Source organism: Phyllobates terribilis, unplaced genomic scaffold (assembly GCF_046119375.1).
Source record: "Phyllobates terribilis strain yellow unplaced genomic scaffold, ASM4611937v1 Scaffold_5__5_contigs__length_657084704, whole genome shotgun sequence".
NCBI lineage: Eukaryota > Metazoa > Chordata > Amphibia > Anura > Dendrobatidae > Phyllobates > Phyllobates terribilis.
In genome coordinates this window covers 160,863,997-160,885,711 of record NW_027362765.1, presented here as the reverse complement: position 1 = coordinate 160,885,711, position 21,715 = coordinate 160,863,997, and the positions used below count along the sequence as shown (strand labels likewise).

At 44.0% G+C, this 21,715-nt stretch overlaps 1 protein-coding gene across 1 annotated transcript in view; it reads left to right on the top strand.

The window, feature by feature from the left end:
* Positions 1 to 21,715, top strand: part of LOC141270982 (vasoactive intestinal polypeptide receptor 1-like) — an 859,326-nt gene that overhangs the window by 108,108 nt on the left and 729,503 nt on the right. The window contains exon 12 of the mRNA XM_073681081.1: positions 9,501 to 9,542. Within this exon, the coding sequence (XP_073537182.1) occupies positions 9,501 to 9,542 (42 nt within the window). The remainder of the gene's footprint in view (positions 1 to 9,500; positions 9,543 to 21,715) is intronic.

Below are 21,715 nucleotides of genomic sequence, written 5' to 3'. Positions count from 1 at the left end.
GGCCTTTTTTTCTTAATTATTTCATGAATTTCATGAAATAATTAAAAAAAATTGAAGTGGGGCTTCGCACTATATTTGTGTCCAGCCAGGTACAGCAGGCAGGAACGGGCTGCCCCCAACCACCAGCTGACTATTTGTACCTGGCCGGACACAACAATATAGGGAAGGCCTTTTTTTCTTAATTATTTCATGAATTTCATGAAATAATTAAAAAAAAAATACGTGGGGCTTCGCCCTATTTTTGTGTCCAGCCAGGTACAACTAGGCAGCTGGGGGCTGGAATCTGCAGCGCAGGGAGGCCCAAGCTTTCTGGGCCCCCCCCCCGCTGCAAATTGCAGTCCGCAGCCACCCCGGAAAATGGCGCGTTCATAGAAGCGCCATCTTCTGGCGCTGTACCCAACTCATCCAGGGCCCTGGTGCGGTGGCTCACTGGGTAATAAAGGGGTTAAGGCCAGCTTGGTATTATCAGCTGGCCCCAAGCCCAAAATTCATGGGGTCACGCCAGTATTAGACATGACCGCCATGAATTTCTAGTAAAGTATTTAAAAAAAACACAACACCCAGAATAAAGTCCTTTAATTGAAATAAACACACAATTCTTTATTGTTCTAAATTAAACCATACTTACCATCACACCCATTCCAGCTGAAGCCAACGATCTCCTGCAATAAAAGAAAAATAATAAACCAACCTCATCCTTACCTTTCCATGGTTCCCACGACAGCTTCAGCTCTGCTACATCGAGATGACTGGCTGGACCGCAGCAGAACGCCGCCATCCAGCCTGTCATCCCGCGGACACTGAGAAGCGCAGGCATGCTTGCGCTCCTCACTGTCTCGCTGTGACGGCATCCAGATGAGCCAAGGTCATGTCCAATGAACTCGGCTCACCTCATGCACGTCACTGACAGCGTGGGAAAATTCTCACGCTGAAGTGCTGAGTGCAGGAGAATTCTCCCACGCTGTCAGTGACGTGCATGAGGTGAGCTCATGTCCAATGAACTCAGCTCACCTCATGCACCTCACTGACAGCGTGGGAAAATTCTCCTGCACTCAGCGCTTCAGCGTGAGAATTTTCCCACGCTGTCAGTGACGTGCATGAGGTGAGCCGAGTTCATTGGACATGACCTCGGCTCATCTGGATGCCGTCACAGCGAGACAGTGAGGAGCGCAAGCATGCCTGCGCTTCTCAGTGTCCGCGGGATGGCAGGCTGGATGGCAGCGTTCTGCTGCGGTCCAGCCAGTCATCTCGATGTAGCAGAGCTGGAGCTGTCCTGGGAACCATGGAAAGGTAAGGATGATGTTGGTTTATTATTTTATTTTTATTACAGGAGATCGTTGGCTTCAGCTGGAATGGGCGTGACGGTAAGTATGGTTTAATTTAGAACAATAAAGAATTGTGTGTTTATTTCAATTAAAGGACTTTATTCTGGGTGTTTGTGTTTTTTTTAACTTTGACTATGGGGTTAGTAATGGAGGTGTCTTATAGACGCCTCTCCATTACTAACCTGGGCTTGATGTCAGCTGGCATTATAAGCTGACATCAACCCCAGCCCTATTACCCCACTGCCACCGCTACAGGGCAGTGGGAAGAGCGAGGCTAAGTGCCAGAATTGGCGCATCCTATGGATGCGCCATTTCTGGGGCGGCTGACGGCTGGTGTTTCTAGCCTGGGAGGGCGCCAATATTCATGGCACCCTTCCTGAGCTATTAATATCAGCCCCCAGCTGTCTGCCTAGCCTTTGCTAGCTATTAAAATAGGGGGGACCCCACGTCATTTTTTTTGGGGGGTCCCCCATTTTAATAGCTAGTAAAGGCTAAGTATTTAGCTGGGGGCTGATATTAGTAGCCTGGTAAGCTCCGTGGGTATTACCCCCTTCCGAGGCTTCAAACATCTGCCCCAGCCGTCTGCTTAACCTCCGCTAGAGCCTAAAATTATGGGGGATCCCACGCCAATTTTTATTTTAATAAATCCTTTATTTTAACACTAAATGACAAGTACAGTAACCAACACTGTCACTGTACTTATTATAAATGTGACTGACATGTTTCTATCTATCTAATCTATGTGTGATGCTCTATCTTTCTGTTCTAAATTGTCGGGTACCGCTGCTGAATTGCCGGCCGGCTTTTTTAAAGAGACAGTGCATGAAAACACTATTATTTTTTAAAATAAATCCTTTACACTAAATGACAAGTACAGTAAGCAACACTGTCACTGTACTTATTATATATGTGACTGACATGTTTCTATCTATCTAATCTATGTGTGAAGCTCTATTCTTTCTGTTCTAAATTGTCGGGTACAGATGCTGAATTGCCGGCCGGCTTTTTTAAAGAGACGGTGCATGAAAACACTAATATTTTTTTTAATAAATCCTTTACACTAAATGACAAGTGCAGTAACCAACACTGTCACTGTACTTCTTATATGTGTGACTGACATGTTTCTATCTATCTAATCTATGTGTGATGCTCTATTCATTCTTGTCTAAATTGTCGGGTACCGGTGTATGCCGCTGCTGAATTTGCCGGCCGGCTTTTTTAAAGAGAGTGTCTTCTGAGCAGTTTGTCAGCTTTTGGACACCTTTGCAGGTGTTTTCTATGTGTTTCTATGTGTTTTTGTTTGCCTGCCATTGGTTTTAACGGTGTTCGACGGTGTTCTAAGGTGTTCGACGAACAGTTCGACGAACAGTTCCTCGAACATCCCGGTGTTCAACGAACCGAACCGAACCCGAACACTACGGGGGTGGCTCAACACTAGTTAAAAGTAGGTGATAGTACCTCTTGGGTCTTGTACCACAGTAGTTATAATTTGTTCTTTTCTCAGATTCCATGATTCTAATATACAAGGGTCCTGGTACTATCCCTCTAACATTATAAAGTACAGTCGTATAAATAGGGGGAGGGGCAATTTTATACAATTTTCTGATTACTTTGGTTTGGACTTCTACCTGTGTGTGAGCGTGATTTATCTTGTCTATATGAATGTGTAATGCACACGCCGGGCTGAGTGGCGTGTGCGTGTATATGTAGTGATTCCACTGGACCATGCCGGAGAGTGAATGCCTGGAGGGGCGTAACTAAGTATCCACCCGATCCGACCAGGGTCGCATCATGGCATACGATGCCAGTGTACCAAGGAGGAACCGAGCAGAGGGACCAGGTGCTACTCCAGGACAGACCCCGGACATGGCTGTTGACCCACACAGGGGAATACAGATCCAGGCAGGTTAGGCTGGCACACAGACTGCTGGGAATAGGCAGACATGGCTGGTATGCAGACTGGCGGATGCTGGTAAGCACGACTGGTATGCAGGCAGGGAGGTACTGGCAGGTACGACAGGTTGGAGCACTGAGTGGATAGGACCAGTACAGACTGGGACTCAGGAACAGAACCGCAGATGCGGTGGACAAACACAGCAGAGTGAGGCCGCCCTGAGCGGCGAGCAAGAGCAGAACAAGACGAGACCGCCTGGAGCGGTGAGCGAGAGAAGAGCAGGACAAGGCCGCCTGGAGCAGTGAGCGAGAGGAGCAGGACGAGACTGCCGGAGCAGCGAGCAAAGGGTCAGAGCAGGACGAGACTGCCGGAGCAGCCAGCAAAGGGTCAGAGCAGAGCGAGGCTGCCGGAGCAGCGAGCAAAGGGTCAGAGCAGAGCGGAAACTGCAGGAGCTGTGAGCAAGGCAGAGCAGAGCGGAAACCGCAGGAGCGGTGAGCAAGGCAGAGCAGAGCAGAAACCGCAGGAGCGGTGAGCAAGGCAGAGCAGAGCGGAAACCGCAGGAGCGGTGGGCAAGGCAGAGCAGAGCGGAAACCGCAGGAGCGGTGGGCAAGGCAGAGCGGAAACCGCCAGAGCGGTGAGCAAGGCAGAGCAGAGGGGACAGGGCTCTGTTCACACGGAACAGACTGGAAGGGAGAGGCAGAACCAGGTACACACAAGATACTTGCAATGAAGTAGCGAGTGGACTCTAAACTCACAAACGGGAGTACAGGGACAACGAGTAGGAGTTAGGTACGGGATCAGATTCTGCAGGAAAAGGGAAGGTACGGACATAGAGAAAAACAGGTAACAGGCTAGGAGAGTATTCAGACAAGAACAGACACAGCAGCAAGATACAGGAGCGGTTCTAGGTATGCGGCCCCTAGAAGGCGGAAAGAACAGGCTAGGAGCGTGTTCTCACTGGCCTGGAAATACAGCCTCCAGGATAGGCAGAAGACAAGAGGCTAGAAGATAGTTCAGACAGGACACAGTTCAGACACGGGAACTGATACCGCAAGGCAGGAAACAAAGACAGGACCTGGCACATCAGTGACTAGAAGCCAACTGACAGAAGACAATGCTCAGGCAAGGATTCCAGGAAAGAGCTGGGCCAAACACCAGGCGACAGACAGCAATAGGCTGAGGACGCACAAGGGGTGTGCCCGCGGCAGCCACAAGAAGCAGGAAGTGATCGGGCGCCGCCCCCAAGCAGAAGAAACAGAGGCAAGCAGACAGCATGGAGGAAAGCCAGAGTGACAGTCCGGACTGGAAACCAAGTGCGCGCTCTTGCACAGTGGGAGATGGACCACTATGCAAGGACGCCGCCAGGTATGTTACAATATGATATATGGTTGAACTATATGGAGATGGAAATGTAAAATTGAATCCATAATGATTGATAATATTGGATTTTATTGTGATATTTTACATATACCGGCAATGTACACCCTCAGCCATATTGTAGGTAGAGGTGCCCTTTATTCCATATTTTTATTCTTACAGCGTTATACATTTGCATAGGTGGAGGTGCCCTTTACTCCATATATCTACCCTTATAGGGTTATACATTTTTCACCAATGAAAGTGTACACTCTCAGCCATAGTGGAGGTGGAGGTGCCCTTTATTCCATATATCTACCCTTGTAGGGTTATACATTTTCATAAGTGGTGGTGCTTTCTAATCCATATATCTACCCTTATAAGACTGTACATTTTTCACCAATGAAAATGTACATTCTCAGCCATTTTGTAGGTGGAGGTGCCCTTGATTTCCATATTCTACCCTTATAGCGTTATACATCTTCATGGGTGGAGGTGCCCTTTGTTCCATATATTTGCCCTTATAGGGTTGTACTTTTTTCACCAATGAAAATGTACACTCTCAGCCATAGTGTAGGTGGAGGTGCCCTTTATTCCATATATCTACCCCTATAGGGTTATACATTTTCATAGGTGCTTTCTAATCCATATATTTACCCTTATAAGGTTATACAATTTTCACCAATGATAATGTACATTCTCAGCCATATTGTAGGTGGAGGTGCCCTTTATTCCGTATATCTACCCTTATAGGGTATACATTTTCACCAATGACTGATGAACATATACATATACCATCTCAAGATATAGAACAAGATTGACACACGATATAGCCATTCTGCCATATTGTTCTTGTGTCAGATGAACTTATTTCACTCAATGAGTCCTTTTTCCCCTCTTCCCCCTTTTTTCCCCTCTTCCCCTGTATTATACTCCAGCGCTTATCTCCTAGGGCTCTGTGATCTCCATGGCAGTTAATTATATCCCCGTAGTCTCTTGCCTAATACATAGCATGTAGCACGCATGCGCAGTGAGAAGCGTTACAGCATCTCCATGGCTACCCCACAAATTGAAGCAATGCCGTATTAGTGACAGAGCACCGCAGATGTCCGCGAATGTCTGCGCAAGCGTCAGCGTCTGACGGCACTTCCGGTTCTTTATTATGGAGCGCTGCTCCACATTACATACCGCACACCGCCAGGGCACGGACCGTGCCGGCTGCAGACACAGTAATAAGCCGTCCACATTCATGGAGATCTGAGATAAGTTAACCTCATTACCATTCTGATGTACTTTATAATCGGATTTCTTCTACTCTATCAACAGATCTATGCTTTCTTTTTTGAAACTTTGACAATACGTTTTATAGCAAAGTAGGGACCAGTACCTGGGAATCTTTTGCCTTTTACTAAATACTACCCTAAGGTAAAGTAGGTTGTTCATTTAAGCACAGGCATTGTTGGTAATGGCATATATACAGATAATAAGATATATTTCCACAAATTCTTCATTATATAGGTGTCCATATACAACATATTGCATACTTGTGATGAGGAACGGGCCATTCTATGCAGAATTCATTTGGCACAGTGGTATGACTTTATCTTTCTATACAAATTGTACATTAGGTCAGGGGGACCTTAGTACTTATATTGTCACAATTGAACAGGAACCCACTCTGCCACAAGGAACCATAATCTACACCCGGGACCTGATTACTCCTCTTTGAGTTCCCAATACCTCCTTGCAGCCATAGGGGGATCCTTATAACTACTGTGGTACAAGGTACTATCACCTACTTTTAACTAGATCTTTTATATAACAATCTACATATAGTTTCTTCCTACCTTTGAACTGCTCACACAGTGGCCGAAACGTCAGCTTTTGCTTTGTCATTCCGGCCATTATATTGGAATAAATTTCACTTGAAGCAGAATTGTTCAATACCTAGTGCAGTGATTATTACTTCTGACATATAAGTGGATAATTTGATCCGTTCACGAGCACCGGAACAGACATTATTTAGTGCTAGCCATTCACTACATTGTCTGAAATTTTGCACAGACTCAAGGTTCTGCGACTCTATCCTCACATCAACAGTGCACTTGCAATATAATTAGCATATGGAGTCAAAGTGTGACTTCTCTGTTATGGTACATCCAATCTGTACAAAAGAGGTATGTTTTTAATCATTGTACAAATACTTATTCCCTTATTAAATATCTAGTTTACAGTCATAAAACATAAAAAATTCATATTGTGGTGTGAAAAAGTGTTTGCCCCCTTCCTGATTTCTTATTCTTTTGCATGTCTGTCACACGTAAATGTTTCAGATCACAAAAGAAATTTAAATAAAAGACAAAGATAACACAAGTAAACACAGAATGCAGTTTTTAAATGAATATATTTATTATTAAGGGAAAAATAAATCCAATCCTACAGGGCCCTGTGTGAAAAAGTGATTGCCCCCTAAACTTAATAACTGGTTGGGCCACCCTTACCAGCAACAACTGCAATCAAGTGTTTGCGATAACTGGCAATGAGCCTTTTACACTGCTCTGAAGGAGTTTTTGTCCACTCATCTTTGCAAAATTGTTGTAATTCAGCCACATATTTTACTGTTGGTATGATGTTCTTTTTCTGAAATACTGTGTTATTCAACGTTAGATGTTATGGGACATACACCTTCCAAACAGTTCCACTTTTGTTTTGTCAGTCCACAGAGTCTTGGTGATCATCAAGATATTTTCTGACAAAACTAAGAGGAGCTTTTATGTTCATTTTGCTCAGCAGTGGTTTTCATCTTGGAACTTTGCCATGCATGCCATTTTTGCCCAGTCTCTTTTTTATGGTGGAGTAATGAGCACTGACCTTAACTGAGGCAAGTGAGGCCTGCAGTTCTTTCGATGTTATTGTGGGGTCTTTAGTGAACTCTTAGAGGGGGTAGCCACTGTGCTCTTGGGGTAATTTTGGTCGGCCGGCCACTCCTGGGAAGGTTCACCTCTGTTCCATGTTTTTGCCATTTCTGGATAATGGCTCTCACTCTGGTTCAATGGAGTTCCAAAGCTTTAGAAAAGGCTTTATAATCGTTTCCAGACTGACAGATCTCAATTACTTTGTTTCTCATTTGTTCTTAAATTTCTTTGGATTGCAGCATGATGTCTAGCTTTTGAGGATCTTTTGGTCTACTTCAATTTGTCAAGCAGGTCCTATTTATGTGATTTCTTGATTGAGAACAGGTGTGCAGTAATCAGGCATGTGTGTGGCTAGGGAAATGGAATTCAGCTCAGCTCAGTTAATTTATGTATTAAGGGGGGTGGAAATCACTTTTTCACACTGGACCCTGTAGGTTTGGATTTCTTTTTCACTTAATAATAAAGACCTTAATTTAAAAACTGCATTTTTTTTACTTGTGTTATCTTTGTCTAATATTTAAATTTGTTTTGTGATCTGAAACATTTAAGTGTGAAAAACATGCAAAAGAATAAGAAATCAGGAAGGGGCAAACACTTTTCCACACCACTGTATATTCCAATTATAATCATTAAAACATATATTAAAGTTGTTTGGACAGTTAATTTGTGCTTATTCCTTTTGAGAAAAACAGAAAGCAAAAGCTAATAAAATGTTCAAATTTATGTGATGGAAAATAAAAAAATAAAAATATACCTATTTTCTCAAAACAAAAACTCACTCTGCAAAGTCATGAAAAAGGAATATATGGATTTAGGAATAAGGTCAGGGAAAGCCAGAAAAATATACTACAGTCTGAAAGTCAAAATGAGTCAAAGTCAAAAGGATGCCATCACACCCTTTTAATAAACCTTGTGGCATATCCTTAACTTTCATTTATAATGCAGTTTCTCTGGGGTGGGTAGCGCTGCAGAGGTTCTTACCACCCAATAACAAAGTGAATAGGTCCACTCAAAGGTGGACCCTCTCTCTACACACATATGCTGCCCAAAGGTATGTATGCCCTTGTTGAGAGCATATACGTTCAAAATTATTTGGTATTCACCATGATTTAGAAATACAATGGAAATCACCTAATTTTTTAAGTGGACAGTGGCATTATTTTCTCTAGATATGAGTTTGATGGCAGATATATTTTAATGAGAATGTTTTATAGACTTGAAATAAATGTTTTCTTTTACTTGACAGTAACTTTTAATAAAGGAAGATGTGGAAGAATATTTACTTGCGATGATTGGTGTAGTTATTTTAGGAGTTATTCCATTTTTTTCTTGTTACATTTAATCTTATACTAGGAAATAGATAATATTGCATCAATAGCTGTTCAGTGATGATATAACTAACTCTAAGAATCCCATGCTGATCATCAGGTACTGCAGCCTAAAATTGCTCATTTGAATTTAAAGCACCAATCTAGTAATATTTTTTATTTGCCCCATTGTTAGGTATTGTGTGTAAGTGTCATGAAGGTAGTAGACTACTCACTGGTCAATGTCTTTTCTGGTTTCTCTGGTGCTCTGGTCCATTTCGGCACAATGTGATCGCAGCTGTAACAAGCCGAATCATTGTGTGGAGCGGTGATTACTCTCTCATTATAAGCCTATAAGACTCACAAAGAGGCACTCTGGTATGGTATGGTATGAAGCAGGCTTAGCTCATACTTTCCTTAGCGACTAAAGAATTGATCCTAAATATATTTACATATTAGTATGTTAGAGGTTTCGACTAATAAGTATTAAGTTCTAATTAAAGAGAGTGGGAGGGTATATATGAACTGATCCTTGGAAATTTTCTGACTGCATTTGTAAGGTGAAGAACTTATTTTTAAAATCCTCTTTTGAGCAATTTAGACCTGTAGAGCAGATAGGTTTGATAGAGGTTGAACTCGATGGACATGTGTCTATCTCTTTTTTTTTCATAGGAATTACTTTGCTATTCTTTTTCCCCCACAGGGTTTTATTGTGGCTTTATTATACTGCTTCCTTAATGGAGAGGTAAGAACTGGCATTGCAAAATACCTATTTAATTTCAATTGTGTAATGACATCTATGACATCATTTGATATTTAATAGTGATGAGCGAGCACTAAAATGATCGCGTACTCATTGTTCCAGTCAAGCAAATTGGAATGCTTGAGTGCTTGATCCAAGCAACGAGCCCAATGTTAGTTTGCGGGAAACTCGAGCATTTTTCCGGCGGCCCGCCCGGAGGTCTGCAAAGGGCCTAAAAATTGCCCAAATCAATTGAAACAGTGCTCAAATGACATGGGAACAGCATTGGGAAGACCCCTGGAAGCATCTCTGACTCCCAGGTCACTGCTGTCAACAATGTTGTCACTTTTACGGACTCACAATAAAACATACAAAAACTAAACCAAAATGGATTTTCCTGGGAAATATGTTAAGGAACATCCTTTCCAGGGTAATAACTTGTATATAAGGCAAAATGAATATACAAAATCAAAAATGATCCTCCACATCTTGGGCTATGTTTACACGTAGTGTTTTTGATGCGTTTTTGCACTTTTGCATTGCTTTCAACCATGAAAAATACATTTACCAGTAAATGTCATTTTAACAATTTACTACCTTATCTTCCCATGTGGTATGCGAGACATGATCAGACACATCCATACAGTGCTGAAAGACATGGGAACACCATGGGGAAGACCCCTGGAAGCATCTCTGACTTCCAGGTCGCTGCCTAAAATTGTGGTCAGACATGATCCTATATTACTGCGGTAATAATTCAGACATTTTTGGCAGCGTGACAAATATTAAACTCCATTTAAAATGGGCAAGATGTGTGGCAAGGGACGGGGAAGTGGATGTTATGGTGATGGTGATAGTGCACGCAGAGGCCGAGGCCGTGGGCAAGATGAAACTGTGCCTGCTGAGGGAGCACAACAAACACCCACATCATGTCGAACTACCTTCCTGTCCCAATTTGTAGGGGGCCACGGAACAGCACTATTGAAGCCAGAGCACTGTGAAAATGTTGTTGGTTGGATAGCAGATAATGCTGCCAGTCAGTTTGCCACCACCACCACCCTGTCTTCCACATGGTCCAGTCTCAGTAGCCGTGAGTCTGGACTGCATTATTATAATTACTTTAGTGCCATTTATTCCATGACGCTTTACATGTGAAAAAGGGGTATACATCGTAAAAACAATTACAATAATCTAGAACAAAAATGTGACAGTGATTGGTATAGGAGAGGAGAGGACTCTGCCCGTGAGGGTGCACAGTCTACAAGGGATGGGTGAGGATACAGTAGGTGAAGATAGAGCTGGTCGTGCAGTGGTATTGTAGAGCGAGGGTTACTGCAGGTTGTACGCTTGTCGGAAGAGATGGGTCTTCAGGTGCCTATTGAAGATTTCAACAGTAGTCGAGAGTTAGAAATGTTGGGGTAGAGAGTTCCAGAGAAGGGGGGATGCACGGGAGAAATCTTGTATGCGATTGTGGGAAGAGGAGATAAGAGGGGAGTAGAGAAGGAGATCTTGTGAGGATCGGAGGTTGCGTGCAGGTAAGTACTGGGAGACTTGGTCACAGATGTATGGAGGAGACAGGTTGTGGATGGCTTTGCATGCCAAGGTTAGGGTTTTGAACTGGAGTCTTTGGGTAATGGGGGGCCAGTGAAGAGACTGACAAAGAGGAGAGGCGAAAGGACAGGTGGATTCGTCGGGCAACAGAGTTAGGATAGATTGGAGGAATGCAAGAGTTTTAGAAGGGAGGCCACAGACCAGGAGGTTGCAGTCGTCGAGACAGGAGATGATGAGGGCATGCACTAGTGTGTTTGTAGATTCGAGGTTGAGGAACGTGCAGATCTGGGAGTTTTTTTTACTTGTAGTTGGCATCTTCCTCACCCTGATCCTCCTTCCTTCCACCATTCCGAGTGACCTGAGACAACTGATCCCACACTTGGACACTCTGAAGAGCTGTTTTGTTCATCTTTCCATTTATAGACGCTGGCCTCTCGCTCGGTCTGCTCAGAAGTGGAAAGAGCTTGGATATGTGGTTTGAAGCAGAAATTAGAGTCCAGGGTTACCCCAAGAGCTGTTCACTTTTCCATCAATAACTTTGGGCCTCTCGGCCGGCCAGTTTCAAGCAGGGCAACAGAAGATAGCATATAGCAATTTAAGTAGCCATGGTCACCCGAAGGTGAAGGTGGGAAAGTGCAATTACTGTCGCAAGAGGTGGATAATGATGAGACACAATGGACAGAAAGTCAGGAGGAGGACCAGGGTGCTTAAGTGGAAGACGAAGCAGTGGACGATGAAGTCACTGACCCAACCTGGCAAGGGGACATGCAGAATGAGGACAACAGCACACAGGGGGAGGGAGGCGCAGCACCACAACAGGCAGGAACAAGCAGTGTGGTGGCCACAGACACAAGGCGGGCAACTGCTCCCTGGAACACCAACAAGATAGAAGTTGCCAGTACAACTGTTAGGTCTTTCCGAGTCTGGTTCTTTTTTAAAGACTGTTTAGATAACCCCAAAAAGGCCATTTGCAACATCTGCCAGGCCAGCATCAGCAAGAGCACCAAAACTACCAGCCTGATCACCACCAGCATGCTCAGGCACATTACAGCAAAGCATCCGACTAGCTGGGCCGAACACCAAGGTCCAGAAACAGTGTCTGTGGGTGACACAACTGCCTCTTCTGCTGTTGTGCGTGCATGCCAATCCCCTGTCTATGGCACATGCAAAGATGCCTCCCGCCCTGCATCTGTCATTGCAGACTTGCAACCATCAACATCCATGTCCTTGTCCCTTTGCAGTGTTCACTTGTCCCTACACCAGTCTTTGGAATGCAAGAGCAAGCATGCAGCCAACCACCCACCCACAGGCCACAATAGTAAACTGTCACATTTCTAAACTGCTTGCTTGCACTTGAAATGTTGCCTTTTAGGCTTGTGGAGGGGGAAGCTTTCCACAACCTCATGGCGGCGGCCATGTGTCTATACTTGGTCCCCAGCTGCCACTATTTCTCCCGATGTCGTACCCCGCCTTCCACAAGCACGGGTCCTAGAACATTACCCATGCCCTCCCCAGTGCACTTAGTGGGAAGGACCGCCTAACCACAAACACATGGACAAGTAAATGTGGCCAGGGACGGTACATCTCGCTGACACATCACTGGGTTAATATTGTGGAATCTGGGACCCAGTGGGACCCTGGGACAGAATACATCTTCCCGATGCATAGGATTGCAGGCACTGCATCAATCAAGCTTGAAGACAACAATGTTCAAAAGGTAGACAGCAGCAGTGGTCGGTCTCCTACTCAACGAGCAAATTATTCATGATGGATCATCCATCTCCTTAGCTTTGTGTTGCTTGGAATGCAAGCTCAATTAGGCAGCCAACCACCCACCCACAGGCCGCAATAGTAAACTGCCACATTTCTGGACTGCTTGCTTGCACTTGAAATGTTGCCTTTTAGGTGAGAAAAGGTCAAATTATGGAGATGTTTTGAAGGTGCAGTTGACATGAACGAGTGAGGGATTTTCCATGTTGAATGAAGGAAAGGTGTGTGTCAAATATGACTCCAAGACAAAGGGCGTGCTGAGTGAGAGTTATGGTGGCACCACCTAAACGTAATTGCAAAGTCAGGTATAGGTAGGTTAGTAAAAGTCAGGTAAAGGAAAGGTAGGTTAGTAACAGTCAGATATAGGTAGGTTACTAAAAGTCAGGCATAGGTAGGTTAGTAGGGGGAGGAAACCAAAGGAGTTCTTTTTGGAGATATTAAGTTTAGGCTCTTGTTGGAGAATTCTAACGAAAAAAAAATTCCCGTCTGACAATGCTGGCGGCAGAGGTCACAGACAGTTCATTGGACAACCAAGGAGTACAAGCGAGGAAGACACAAACAGATGCAGCAGAGGCAGGGGAATGCTGTTAAAGTTCCGTGGCAGTTTTCTCAGACCCTCCCAGTGCTCAGGCCCTGATACACGGGGTACTTTGACAAGGAAGGAAAAGTTTTGGAAGATGCTGAAGGACTACCTTTGCGACCGTACCAGTATCCTCCATGATTCCTCTCTGTGTCTTCACACATGTTGAGTATCCAAGCTGGACACGTGGCATGAACTGTCTTCTACGCCTTCGAGGTCCAGGCAGCTAGCGTTTTGTCAGAGATGGTTTTTAGTGCCGCCGGGGCATTATAATTGACATAACTGATCGGCGCATCCCTCTGTCAACTGAAAATGCTGACAGGCTGACTTATCAAAATGAACAATGGCTGGATTGGGCCAGACTTCTCAACACCACCAGATGATAGCATCGAACATAAGCTCAAATCCAGTGGTTATTTTTTTGGGGGTCTATTCCCATGCACCCTATCACACCCAGGAATTGTTCTATTTTATTTCGCCCTCCTCCTTCTCTGCATCCTCCACCACCATATCATCAAGGTGACCATCATCCCACATATTATTTTAAGGGTGTTTCTGATTACAGATGAGCTAATATTTCAATATTCGTTTTGGATTCCGATCGCCGTTTTTGCAATATTTGACAATGCAATTGTCGAATATTCGTTGAACATTGCCAAACGCCATTGGATTCAATGGAGGCCAAAACCAAACGCATACACAACACCTTCAAATGGGACCAAAAGCTGCCAAAACACATCAATTTAGGGGCAGACACCAGGAAAGTGCCATCAATTGACCCAGAGTACAAGTAGTATAATTATTATTTATTAATATAGCACCAGTAATTCCATGGCGCTTTACATGTAAAAAGAGGTCACCGACTGGTACAAGAGGAGAGATGACCCTGCCCGTGAGGGCGCACAACAGTCTATAAGGGATGGGTGAGGAATGAGAATACAGTAGTTGACGGTACAGCTGGTCGTGCAGCAGAACGGTAGAGCGAGGGTTACTGCAGGTTGTAGGCTTGTTGGAAGAGGTGGGTCTTCAGCTTCCTTTTAAAGGTTTCAACAGCAGGCGAGAGTCTGATATGTTGGGGTACAGAGTTCAAGAGTAGTGGGATGCACGGGAGAAATCCTGTATGCTATTGTGGGAAGAGGAGATAAGAGAGGAGTAGAGAAGGAGATCTTGTGATAATCAGAGGTTGCATTCAGGTATGTACCGGGAGACTAGGTCACAGATACAGTTATATGGAAAAGTTTGGGCACCCCTATTAATCTTAAGCTTAAGGTTTTATAAAAATTGGTGTTTTTGCAACAGCTATTTCAGTTTGATATATGTAATAACTGTTGGACACAGTAATGTTTCTGCCTTGAAATTAGGTTTATTGTACTAACAGAAAATGTGCAATCTGCATTCAAACAAAATTTGACAGGTGCATAAGTATGGGCACCTCACCAGAAAAGTGACATTAATATTTAGTAGATCCTCCTTTTGCAAAAATAACAGCCTCTAGTCGCTTCCTGTAGCTTTTAATGAGTTCCTGGATCCTGGATGAAGGTATTTTTGACCATTCCTCTTTACAAAACAATTCCAGTTCAGTTAAGTTTGATGGTCGCCGAGCATGGACAGCCATCTTCAAATGATCCCACAGATGTTCAATGATATTCAGGTCTGGGGACTGGGATGGCCATTCCAGAACATTGTAATTGTTCCTCTGCATGAATGCCTGAGTAGATTTGGAGCGGTGTTTTGGATCATTGTCTTGCTGAAAGATCCATCCCTTGCGTAACTTCAACTTTGTCACTGATTCTTGAACAGTATTGTCAAGAATCTGCTGATACTGAGTGGAATCCATGCGTCCCTCAACTTTAACAAGATTCCCGGTGCCGGCATTGGCCACACAGCCCCAAAGCATGATGGAACCTCCACCAAATTTTACTGTGGGTAGCAAGAGTTTTTCTTGGAATACTGTGTTTTTTTGCCGCCATGCATAACGCCTTTTTGTATGACCAAACAACTCAATCTTGGTTTCATCAGTCCACAGGACCTTCTTCCAAAAAGAAATTGGCTTCTCCAAATGTGCTTTTGCATACCTCAGCCGACTCTGTTTGTGGCGTGCTTGCAGAAACAGCTTCTTTTGCATCACTCTCCCATACAGCTTCTCCTTGTGCAAAGTGCGTTGTATAGTTGACCGATGCACAGTGACACCATCTGCAGCAAGTTGATGCTGCAGCTCTCTGGAGGTGGTCTGAGGATTGTAATTGACGGATCTCACCATTCTTCTTCTCTGCCTTTCTGATGTTTTTCTTGCCTGCCACTTCTGGCCTTAACAAGAACTGTCCCTGTGTTCTTCCATTTCCTTACTATGTTCCTCACAGTGGAAACTGACAGGTTAAAACTCTGAGACAGCTTTTTGTATCCTTCCCCTGAACAACTATGTTGAATAATCTTTGTTTTCAGATCATTTGACAGTTGTTTTGAGGAGCCCATGATGCCACTCTTCAGAAGAGATTCAAACAGGAGAACAACTTGCAAGGGGCCACTTTAAGTAGCTTTTCTCATGATTGCATACACCTGGCTACGAAGTTCAAAGCTCAATGAGGTTACAAAACCAAAAAAAGTGCTTTAGTAAGTCAGTAAAAAGTAGATAGGAGTATTTAAAAGGAGAAAATGATAAGGGTGCCCATACTTATGCACCTGTCAAATTTTGTTTGAATTGAGATTGCACATTTTCTGTTAGTACAATAAACCTCATTTCAAGGCAGAAACATTACTGTGTCCAACAGTTATTACATATATCAAACTGAAATAGCTGTTGCAAAAGCACCAATTTTTATAAAACATTAAGCTTAAGATTAATAGGGGTGCCCAAACTTTTTCATATAACTGTATATGGAGGATACAGGTTGTGGATAGCTTTGCATGTCATGGTTAGGGTTTTGAACTGGAGTCTCTGGGCAATGGGGAGCCAGTGAAGGGATCTTATAGATTGCAATCTTATAGATTGCCGGAGCCAGTCCACAGTAAAACAGCAGCCATAGAGTGTCCGGGAACCTTCCCACAGGCTTTTCTTAGACAGGGCTGCTTCTCGGCAGGGTTGGACGGGCCCACCAGAGAACCAGAGACTCCTCTGGTGGGCCCTGGTTTCTCCTTCAGGAGAGTTCATAGTGCAAAGCTTGCAGGTCGTGATGACGATAGAGGCCACCATCTCCTTAGCTTGCTTCTCGCACTTTTCTGTGGGAATCAACTTGGCTCCTACCAGTCTGGAATTTTTCCAGTGAACTATGACATGATGCCATGGTATTAGCAGTGCTCCCAGTACCTGTAGCGAAGCCATCCACAAATTCCCTCTCAGGAATTTTATTTGGTAGACTAAGTGGCTGCCCAAATACATTAGTTTCTCACAAAGGAGCTGAAGATGTTAGATATCAGAGGGAGAACAGAGAGGGCAGCACAGTGGCTCAGTGGTTAGCACTGAAGCCTTGCAGCACTGGGGTCCTATGTTCAAATCCACCAAGGACAACATCTGCAAGGATTTTGTATGTTTTCCCCGTGTTTGCGTGGGTTTCCCACTCAGTTAGAAAGCAGCCATAGAGTGTCCAGGGACCTTCACACAGACTTTTCTTAGCCAGGGCTGCTTCTCATCAGGGTTGGACGGGCCCACCAGGGAATCCTCCAGTGGGCCCTGGCCTCTCCATCAGGAGAGTTCATCGTAGGGCAAACTCTGCAGCTGCTATGGAACTCTTGAGCGGGGGAGAAAGTTGGGCCCTCAGAATCAAATCCTCTGGTGGGCCCAATGTTCTTCAGTCTGACAATGCTTCTTGGTGAGAGTTGTATTTCACCACATTCTTTAGCTCGGTGAAAGGACTGGCATAGAGGGAAACTGTATCTAATCCGGCTGTCATTTCTACCAGGAAGTCCTCTAATGCAGCTTGTTGCATAAGCAATTTCAGCCTGTCCAACATCAGCTCACACTTCTCGGTGGTGCTTCGACACACAGAGATCTTTCTTTGCGCCTTGAATTTCATGACAGTGTTGGGCAATGGCCTGATCTGCAATGCGGTTTGAGCAATAACATGCATAAACACGCTCAATCCACAGTAAAAAAGCAGCCATAGAGTGTCCAGGAACCTTCACACAGTCTTTTCTTAGCCAGGGCTGCTTCTTGAAGAGAGTTGTATTTCACCACAGCCATATTCTTTACGTCAGATGAAAGGACTGGCATACAGGGAAATAGTATCTACTCCTGCTGTCATTTCTCCGCCACCAGGTTCCGGCCATTGTCATACACTACCATGCCTGGCTGTATGTTCAGTGGTGAGAGCCACAGATATGCCTGTTGTGTTACAGCTTTTAATAACTCTGCAGCGGTGTGCGGTTTGTCACCTAAGGATTAAGCATGTTATCTTCAGCACAACCTGTTGCCGCTTGGCCAAGGCAGTGCTGCAGTGCTTCCAGCTTGTGACTGATGTGATCATTTCAGAGATGGAGGCCGAACAGGAGGAGGAGGTGCAGGAGCTGAACAATGCGAGTCTGGTTTTTATACTAAAGAAAGATCCTACTGTGTTTTTATTTATTTATATTTTTTTTTTACGTCTCTTCAATTGTGTATTGAAGTGCGTCCTAATTTTTGGCAGCCCTTGAAATTGCTACATATGCAATAACAGTATAGGAGACCCACTCCTTAATAATGGGAAGGACAATTCAAATACATTCTATATATTAGAATATTAACTGTTATTTGAAATTCGTTTACGGGAGAGGTATCACAGTATGGATAGCGTATTACACCAATCCAGCCAGGTATTATTGCCTTATACTGCGTACTGGCGGTGCTGCCCCCCAAAAATTAAAATCTATTCTATTTCCTATTTATAACGCTGTTAGATGCATTTACAATAGGGACAGGTGCTGCTAGGTGGTATCATCAGCTCCAGATGAGTTTTCATTCTGGCCGCATAAATGTCTTCCACATAACCTTGTTTTTTTTTTATTTCTTTGGCCTTATATACAAGTCATTACCGTGGAAAGAATGTTTAACATTTTTTTCATTTTAGCTTGTTTTTTGTATGTTTTTTTTTGTCAGTCCGTAAAAGTGGCGTAATACTCTGACAACATTGTTCACAGATATGCTATTTGTCAGCGACCAACTGTGAATAGGTTTGAACCCACAACTGCAATACTTGAAATGGAGTGTAATATTTGACACGCTCACAAAAATTGCTGGATTATTAGGGCAGTCATATGGGATAACGTCTGATGGCCACGGTTTCAGTCAGTCGCCTAATAGTATGGTATTTGTCAGCGACCAAGTGTCAATTGGTTCAACAAAACACAGCTGTCTGACTTTAAATGAAGTGGAATATTTGGCACGCTCTACAAAATTTCTGTCTTATTACGGCAGTCATATGGATCACATTTGATCATTGAAAAAAGTTTCTCTGCTTCCAGAATACAGTAATGTGAATAAAATAAAAAAAAATCTGGCTATATTCTGTGATCAAGCAAATGGAGCAGTAAAATGGTGTACAGTGACACACTGCTACAAACTGTAAATGGAGATCAATATTTTCCACATTCAATATTTTCCACATTCACTACAAATGACTGGATTTGTACCGCAGTTATATGTGATACGTCTGACGGACACCCGCAGTTTTAAATAGTGGCCCTGTAGCTTCCTATTTGTCACAGTGACCACATGTAAATAGCTTCACTGACACACTTCTACTGTTAGAATCTATGTTGTTTTACTTTTTGCCCATCTTTTTGTGGTTTGCTGGCTTCTAGACTTTTCCTCTGGTGCTGGGTGTCTTGGTCACGTGATCTCCTCAATCTTTATTACTCAGCATCTGTCTCCCATTCCCTGCTGGACATTAGTGTTATTCCGCTTGTGCTCTGGCTAAGTTGCCTTGTTAGTTCTTTGTGCTTAGGACAATTGATTTCCTTGGACTTCTTGTTCCACCAGTTTTGTTTCCTTTTATCTTCGTTTCTGCAACTTACTTTTCTTTGAGGAGGTCTCCTGTTTTTGCTCCCAGTCCTTAAATCTTTTAGGGACACCCTTTCCCCTTCCTTCAGGTCTTCGTTTGAGTTCAGTGCAGGAGTGTCGGTGGGGCTATTCACAAGGAATAGGGCACCCATCCCAGCGTAGGGTTTAAGCTGAGTCTCAGTGCAGGGACACCTTTTCCCTCCTATTCCTTAGTTCTAAGTTGCTGAACATAACAGCTACAAACTCTAAATGGAGGACAGAAATGGCTGGATTTGTACCGCAGTTATATGTGATACGTCTGACAGACATCCACGGTTTTAAATAGCGGCCCTGTAGTTTCCTATTTGTCACAGCGACCACGTGTAAATAGCTTCACTGACACACTGCTACACACTCTAAATGGAGGACAGAAATGGCTGGATTTGTACCGCAGTTATATGTGATACGTCTGACGGACACCCACGGTTTTAAATAGCGGCTCTGTAGTTTCCTATTTGTCACAGTGACCACATGTGAATAGCTCCACTGACACACTGCTAAAATCTCTAAATGTAGGACAGAAATGGCTGGATTTGTACTGCAGTTAAAATTGATACATCTGACGGACACCCACGGTTTTAAATAGCGGCCCTGTAGTTTCCTATTATTGCCAACGACCACGTGTGAATAGCTTTACTGATACACTGCTATAAGCTCTAGATGGAGGACAATATTTTCCATGTTCACTACAAATTTGTGGATTTTTATAGCTGTAATATGGGATCATGTCTGATGATGAAAAAGATCTGGCTGTATTCTTCAGTGCTAACAAGCAAATGGAGCAGTAAAATGGTGTACTCTGGATTGCTTTTAAAGCAAATAATCAGGATTAAGATAAAAAAAATTTAACCCTGGCCTCTGATAACTGGGGCTATGTCTACCGATATCTGTAACAGCAGGAGCAGACAGAACGTGCAATGGACCCTCTTGTGCTGTATACACTGTCACAAACCCTGCCTGCCTAACTCCTGCTATCACCACTGAATATATGCAGCTGGATTAGTCCTCAGAAGGACTGTTAGTTTAGATAGATATATATCTTGCTGTAGAATACTTATATCTAACCATTATACCACCAATTCTGTCTCTAGCTCAGCTCAAAAGCATCTCTCCCTACTCTGCCTGTTTCCGGGTTAGACTGTGACGAGCATGGTGGCACCAGGTCTTATATAGACCCGATGATGCTGTGCGGCCAGCCAGCCAATCACGGTAATTCCACAACCAACATGGCTTCGGCATTACAGTGCATGGCAAGCAATCCCTGCATGTTCATTGGCTCTCTAAAGAGAGCCAAACAGGCAGGGCGGGGACCTGAGCTCCGGCCCGAGTAACCCAGAAATACTCGTTGAGTGCCGAGCATGTCGACCACAGTGATGCTCGGGTGAGTACTGAGCAGTGGCAAGCAGGCTTGCTCATCACTAATATTTAAATGTCATTAAATAAGTTTTAGCTCTTTCATTATTCACAAACAGGACAGGTAAAGCTGCAGAAATTATATGTTCATGGGATGTTCATGTCTCAGCGCAGCGTTCAGTTGTCCCTACCCCATTCCTTGGAATGCAAGCGCAAGTAAGCAGCCAGCCACCCACCCACAGGATGCAATACTATACTTCCAAATTTTTGACAGCTGTTTGCACTTGAAATGTGGCCTTTTAGGCTCGTGGAGGCAGAAGCTGTCCACATCCTCATGGCGGCGACGACCGGGTGTCCACACTCTGTTCCCAGCCGCCACTATTTCTTCCGGTATCGTCTCTGCCTTCCACAAGCACGGGTCCCACAACATTACCTGTGCCCTCCCCAGTGCACTTATTGGGAAGGACCGCTAAACCACAAACATGTGGACAAGTGAATGTGGCCAGGGACGGTACGGAGCCAGTCCACAGCTTGTCGGTGAGAGTTGTATTTCACCACAGCCTTATTTTTTAGCTTGGTGAAAAAACTGACTTTTGGGAAACCATATCTACTCCAGCTGTCATTTCTCCCAGGAAGTCCTCTAATGCAGCTTGGCACATAAGCAATGGCAGCAGCCTGTCCAACATCAGCTCGCATCAGCCGATCTTGCCGATTGGCCAAGGCAGTGCTGCAGTGCTTTCAGCTTGTGACTGATGTGGTCATTTCGGAGATAGAGGCCAAACTGGAGGAGGAGGTGCAGGAGCTGAACAATGTGATTACATTGAGGTTACATTGGCGAGTCTTGTTTTTATACTAAACAAATATCCTACTGTGTTTTTATTTTTTGCATTGTTTTACGTTATTTTTTAAGAC